Source organism: Camellia sinensis, chromosome 3 (assembly GCF_055761805.1).
Source record: "Camellia sinensis isolate YWXY chromosome 3, ASM5576180v1, whole genome shotgun sequence".
In the NCBI taxonomy this organism is placed as follows: domain Eukaryota; kingdom Viridiplantae; phylum Streptophyta; class Magnoliopsida; order Ericales; family Theaceae; genus Camellia; species Camellia sinensis.
This window is the reverse complement of record NC_138963.1, coordinates 111,482,720-111,489,326: the sequence shown is the minus strand read 5'-3', so window position 1 is coordinate 111,489,326 and position 6,607 is coordinate 111,482,720. Positions and strand designations below refer to the sequence as shown.

General features: G+C 40.1%; 1 protein-coding gene across 1 annotated transcript; it reads left to right on the top strand.

Moving 5' to 3' along the window:
- Positions 1-3,689: 3,689 nt before the first annotated feature.
- Positions 3,690-6,168, top strand: LOC145821761 (uncharacterized). Its single transcript, XM_082918323.1, has 3 exons — positions 3,690-4,714; positions 4,796-5,583; positions 6,113-6,168. The coding sequence occupies exons 1-3, from the start codon at positions 3,690-3,692 to the stop codon at positions 6,166-6,168; spliced, it is 1,869 nt and encodes a 622-aa protein (XP_082774449.1).
- Positions 6,169-6,607: the final 439 nt, after the last annotated feature.

Genomic DNA, 6,607 nt, shown 5'->3' with positions numbered 1-6,607 from the left:
TCTTGGGACTTCAAGGCATCACCTTCACCACTGAAATCCCTCAAGATTTCAGTGGTGAAGAGACCCCAACATCAAAATCCCGGAGCTAGCACAAAATGGCTCAAAATGAGGCCTTTCAAGGCCTAAGGGGGGTTCAACCACCCTCAAACAACAAAACACTCTTAATAAACAATAAAGAGGGCCTAAAAACAGAACTTTTTTGTATTATACAATAAGCACAAAAACAGCTCTAAGATAGGTAGAAAATCAATGCAAAAATGGGGAATAAAGGTGTTAGTTTCTTACCCTTGATGACCCCTTCACAAATGGTGCTCCAATGGCCTCCTTTAGCTTGAATCCAACACCAAAACTTCAAAACCAATCCCTTAGAACCTCAAGAGCCAAAGGAAGATGAAACACTATGTGTTTGTGTGCAATAGTATGGACTAAACACACTAAAACACACACAAGAGGGAAAAAGAGAGAGATAAGGTGTAACAAACCCTAACCCTAGATCTCAAACCCTAACAATGGCTGTCTAAGCTCTCAAAATATCTTAAAATGTCTAACCTCCCAAGCCAAGAGACCTCTCCTCTCTATATGGCACTTCTTGTCTTGTAAAGCTTACAAGACAAGCTTCACAAGAGGGAGATCCCTCCATACACGTGTATGGAGGGGAGCAAAAGCAAGACAGCTGTCTTAAAATATCTGCAAAAGCAGATGCACAGTAATCGGCCGGCCAAAAATGCCATCTTGGCCAAAAAGAGTGCCGGCCGGCACTAAAAAGTGCTGACCGGCAACAAATAGTGCCGGCCGGCAATATACATTGCCGATGGCAGCAAAAACCAGCCGGTGACCTTTAGCCACTGCCGGTGGTGGGTGGGGATGGTCTACAAGCCCTACCCTGCCTCTCAAAGGCAAAACACAAGTGTTTGGTGTGAAACCAGACACTAAACAGTCGAGTTCGGAGATCCTGAGGCAAGGCACGTGAGCCGAGGCCTCCGAGAACTCCAAACGAACACAAACATGGATGATCACCGAGTGTTCAAACGGTGACGTCCAAGTCTTGAGTACGGTCAAAAATGGGGTGTCTACAGGGGTCATTTTGAAAATTTATTACAGGTGGATAAAATCCTAATGTTGAGCTATCAATCCTTTTCTTAACTACCCTAGCATCAGCCGTGAGATATAGAGAAACGGGAGAGGGAAAGAGACGACTTTTTTCAGTTTTGTGGTGTCTATTAGCAAGGTAATCTTTCTAACTATCTTCCTTTTTGTCCTTACTTTCTTTATTTAATTCCTTGTGTCGTTGTGAGGGTTGTGTGGCTGGTCTGTTTTTGGAATATTTTATATAGATTTACCTACATACATACTTATACTAATGTAGCAGTAGAGTTAATTGGGTAGTCAAATATATTACATGTGTATCTCGATTAAGAGTGGTGCATCTATGGCAAAGAAATTGTTGGGCATACAGATGTGTGTTTTATTATTTCTTTATATTTAATTAGTGGTTTGGTTATGCTGTGGAGGAGTTAATGAGGGAGGTATTTGTATTCAATAATGGATTTTCTTGTGTAAATGGGTTGCTGGGAAGTTTTGGGTTGCAATGGTGGATGGAAATTCTTGATCCTAAAAACATAAACTTTAAATTTTGAGGAATCATATCAAACCGAGGAATTTTGAACCGAAATTTTTACGGTAAATTAATTACATATTGAATTGAATATCTGAATTTTTTTTATAATTTTTGGGAGTCAAAATCCATATAATCTGATGCGTTCAAATCTGTACAGAAAACTGGTTTTAACCAGTAATTTCGGGAGTGTTGTTCTCTTTGGGTATAAATCCAAAAATTATCAAATCAGCGTCATTAGAACCGGTTACGAGTCCAGTTTTGTACGTTTTTGGCCTTGTGTTGATTGCCCATGTATACTAAGAGAACGGTCAATTTCTTTAAAGTGCTGCAAAAAACAATCTGTTTGGGCATAATTAATTGTAAATAATTATTTTGATAGGCAAATCAAATGAAACCAATTGGGTTTGAAACTTTGGACATATTAGTTGATATCTGGAAGGTTTTAGAATTTTTCAAACAACGTGGAGTGGGTTTTTAATTTTCAAAGTTAATGAATAGATTGGAAAAACTCTGTTTTATCTTAAAGTCACTTTTAGTTAAGTTTCGATCAGAACCCATGTCTTGGGTGATTTTAGACCTTGAAGAACGTTAACTTAGGTATTATTTAGCATTAGCAGTGATTGGGGTTGAGTTATGTTAGCGCGCTTTAGTGTGGGGTACTTAGTTCATTATTCTCTTTAGTATTTTCAAATTAGTAGTGACGTGTAGTCTTCATACTTGGTTCAGGGCACTAGTTTGACTTTTATACTCAATTCGAGGATTACATTATTTCGTTCTGGGTGAGTAGTTTAATGCTATGCATTTTTATAAATGTTCCCCTACCTTGAACTGTTGGAAGAATAAATTGTTGTTTCAGGACTAAACTGTTTTGATAAATTATTATATTATCAATGGAATCAAATTATTTCTAAAACATGTGTGAACTTGGCATACTGCAAACTATTTTTTTTGGTCCCATGTTTATAATGATAAACTACCATGTTTTGCGAAACTGGTGTGTATTGATTATTGGGACCATATGTGTATCTAGTTCAGGGAAATTATTCCACTGTGTGTGGTGACTCTAGCCACTAGGGAACAGATCCGGGTTGGGCCGTGATGACTCTAGTACTCAACGATTGTAAGGAAAAGACCTACATTAAACTAGGTGACCTTCAATCGGATCGTCTTCTGGAAAAGGCCCTGGTTGCCACCCTGAGGATGACTCCTAGTTTGGTATTGGATCCAACGGGACTTATAGCCTTGAGAACTGTGTGGCATATTATTGTTTTTGTCTTGGTACCTAGAAAATTATTGATGTTCATGTTGTAATATGTTTTAAGTAGAAAATGTCATTTATCATGTTCTTGAGAGACATGAGTATTTTAACTGTTGAACTGTGGAACCTTCTTTTTGAAACAGATTCTCTTTACCAAACTATATGCCAATCAAGTTTCTGTGATATATATCTTATTTTGGAATTGAACCCTGTTTTCAAAACTGTATTTACTATCCATGCTGCTACTCACTGAGCTATCCGCTGACTTAGTTGTTTACCATTTCCAGGTGTTAGAAGGACTTAGAGTGGACTCATGGCGTAGCGCGGAGTTAATTCCATGGACCACTAGGGCATTTATTTAATTTGTTTTAGGTTGATTTGTCGGGTTTTGTGCATACGTTTTGGTTGGGTTTCATTTAGAATTATTTTATTTTGTGGGCGGTTTGTGTCCCATTTAGTATATATATATTTTTAGGAAGTTAGTTATGACTTGTTTTGCACTTTTGGCATGTCACTGGGTTGAGTTTTGATTTATTTATTTCTGGGCTATCATCACATTTATTCTTTATGGTTTTAGGTTCATGTTTAGGCTTACGTCTGCCTTGGGCTAAGTCCCTGTGGGCCACGGCCGGTCATGCCCGGATTTGGGGTGTGACAATTTTGGTATCGGAGCTGTAGTTAACGAGTTACATATCTTGCATTTCATCATTTAGACGATGTCTGAGTCCCTATAGTCGTTAGTCGTGTTTTGTTAAGTTAGCTTTGTTTGAGCTTGTGTTGAGCTTTTCTAAATTTCATTTTGAAGGTTAAGAGATGGTACCTAGGGGAAGAAGTGTCAATGCTCTTGGAACTGATCAATCAGCCGCTAATCGTAGAGTTCCCCCTGTTCCTATACCCCTTACCGCACCACCTGTTGCTCCAGACGTCCCTGAAGCACCCGGAGTTGTTCCTGCTGCACCAGCCGCACAGGTTTTACAGTTATTGTTAGGATTACTAAACAATCATATAGCCCCACAACCAGCAGTTTACCCAACTTTAAGTTTGAATAGAGGTTCCTTGTTTGAGAGGTTTATGAAGGCAAAACCTCCAGAATTTCACGGAACAGTGGACCCTACGGAGGCAGAGGCATGGGTACTAAAGATGGAGAAAATGTTTGATGTTCTAGGTTGTTCAGCAGACCAGAAGGTGGACATTGCAGCTTTTAGCTTCAAGGGTCAAGCAGAGCATTGGTGGCGCATGGTGAAGCGTCAATATGAGGGTAGAGAAATAGAGCTAGTGTGGAGCAATTTTCTAGAATTGTTTAACGAGAAATACTTCCCTAAAGCGGTGCGAAGGCAGAAGCAAGTGGATTTTCTCAATCTAAAGCAAAATGACATGTCAGTGGCTCAATATGAAGCCAAGTTTGCGGAGTTGTCGAGGTATGCCCCACATCAGGTGGCCACGGAGGAAGATAGAGTGATGTTTGAGAATGGCTTGCGGTTGGAGATCTATCAAAACGTAGCTATTTTGGAGATGAAGACATATTCTGCATTTGTAAACAAGGCATTACTAGCTGAAAATGGAGCAGAAGAGGAAAAGAAATCTGAGGAACAAAAGGCCAAGGAACCACAAAACAAGAGGCTTTGGGAGGAGAGACAAGTAGAGCATCGTGGTGGTGGTAAAAATCCTATCAAGAAGCCTATTAATGGCATGAAGCAGCAGAATCGGAGGATTTGTGATAGATGTGGTAGGTCACATTCTGTTGGGTATAATTGTGATCGCACAGCTCGAATATGCTTCAAGTGTGGCAAGCATGGGCATCTGTCTACACAATGTAGGTTCAAGGGACTGGGAGGCCAGTCAGTAGCATAGTCATTTCAGGGGCAAGGGCAGAGACGAACTTTTTATAGCAATGGGTTTAACCAGAAGCAAAATAATAGCAAAAGTGGGACTACCCAAGGTCAAACATCTGGGAATGGGACTCAGGAAAAGAAGTCAGCGGCTACCCAAGGACGTGTTTATGCTCTTACTAGAGAGGAGGCTGAGGTTGCTCCATCTGTGGTGCAAGGAACACTCCTTATATCATATGTGGCTGCCAGAGTTTTAATTGATTCAGGATCTACACATTCGTTTTCCGCACCTAAGCTTCTATGTTGCTTGTCTATTCCTTTGGATGCATGTATTGTTGTGTCTACTCCATTAGGAGAAACAGTCGTGTTAGGGGATGTTTGTAGATCTTGTGAGATAGGGTTGGATGGTGAAATTTTTCCAGTGGATTTGATTTCTTTAGAGATGAAGGATTTTAATGTGATTTTGGGGATGCATTGGTTAACGAAGCACCATGCCTCTATTGATTGCTTTAGAAAGAGGGTGGTTTTTGTTATGTCGGGACAACATGAGTTTTTCTTTCAGGGAGATGGGAAAGGGTCTTTTATTTGGTTTATTTCTTCCCTTCAGGCTAATCGAATGTTGAGAAAACGGTGTCATGGTTATTTAGCTTGTGTGGTAAGTACAGAACAACCAGAACAGAGGTTAGAGGTGTTGCCTATAGTGAGGGCATTTGTTGATGTTTTTCCAGAGGATCTACCAGGTCTTCCTCCAGACCGTGAGGTTGAATTTTCCATTTACTTGGTCCCCAATAAAACACCTATCTCTAAAGCACCCTATAGAATGGCACCGTTGGAGTTAAGGGAGTTACAAACTCAGTTACAGGAGTTGCTAGACAAAGGTTTTATTAGGCCTAGTGTTTCACCTTGGGGAGCACCTGTGTTGTTTGTGAAGAAGAAAGATGGGTCTATGAGATTGTGTATTGATTATAGAGAACTGAACAAAGTCACAGTGAAGAATAGGTATCTTTCGCCACGCATTGATGATCTATTTGACCAGTTGCAGGGAGCTCAATTATTCTCTAAAATTGAGTTGAGGTCAGGCTATCACCAGTTGAAGGTAAGGGATGAGGATGTTCCTAAGACTGCTTTTAGAACCCGTTATGGGCATTATGAGTTCTTGGTGATACCTTTTGGTCTCACAAATGCACCAGCCACATTCATGGATTTAATAAACAGAGTATTTAAACCCCCAATTGGATAAATTTATGGTAGTGTTTATTGATGACATCCAAATTTATTCGAGGAGTAAGGAGGAGCATGAGCAGCATTTCAAGATAGTACTGCAGATCCTTAGGGAGAAGAGACTATATACAAAATTTAAGAAGTGTGAATTCTGGTTGAGCAGTTTATCCTTTTTGAGTCATGTAGTGAGTAAAGATAGGGTATCTGTGGATAGTACCAAGGTGACAGCAATTGTTGATTAGCCACGACCTACTTTTGTGATGGAGGTACGTAGCTTTCTAGGGCTTGCTGGGTATTACAGACAGTTTATGGAAGGATTCTCCCGTATTGCTTTGCCACTTACCAATCTCACCAGGAAAGGGGTAAAGTTTGAGTGGAATGATGATTGTGAGCGTAGTTTCCAAGAGTTTAAACAGAGATTGACATCAGCTCCAATCTTTGCCATACTTACAGATGGAGGTGGTTTTGTGATTTATAGTGATGCTTCACGATAGGGTTTAGGATGTGTGCTCGTGCAGCATAGGAAGGTGATTGCTTATACATCACGACAGTTAAAAATACATGAGAGAAATTATCCTACGCATGACTTGGAGTTAGCAGCAGTGATTTTCGCTCTTAAGATCTGGTGGCATTATTTGTACGGAGAGTCATGTGAGATTTACACTGATCATAAGAGTTTGA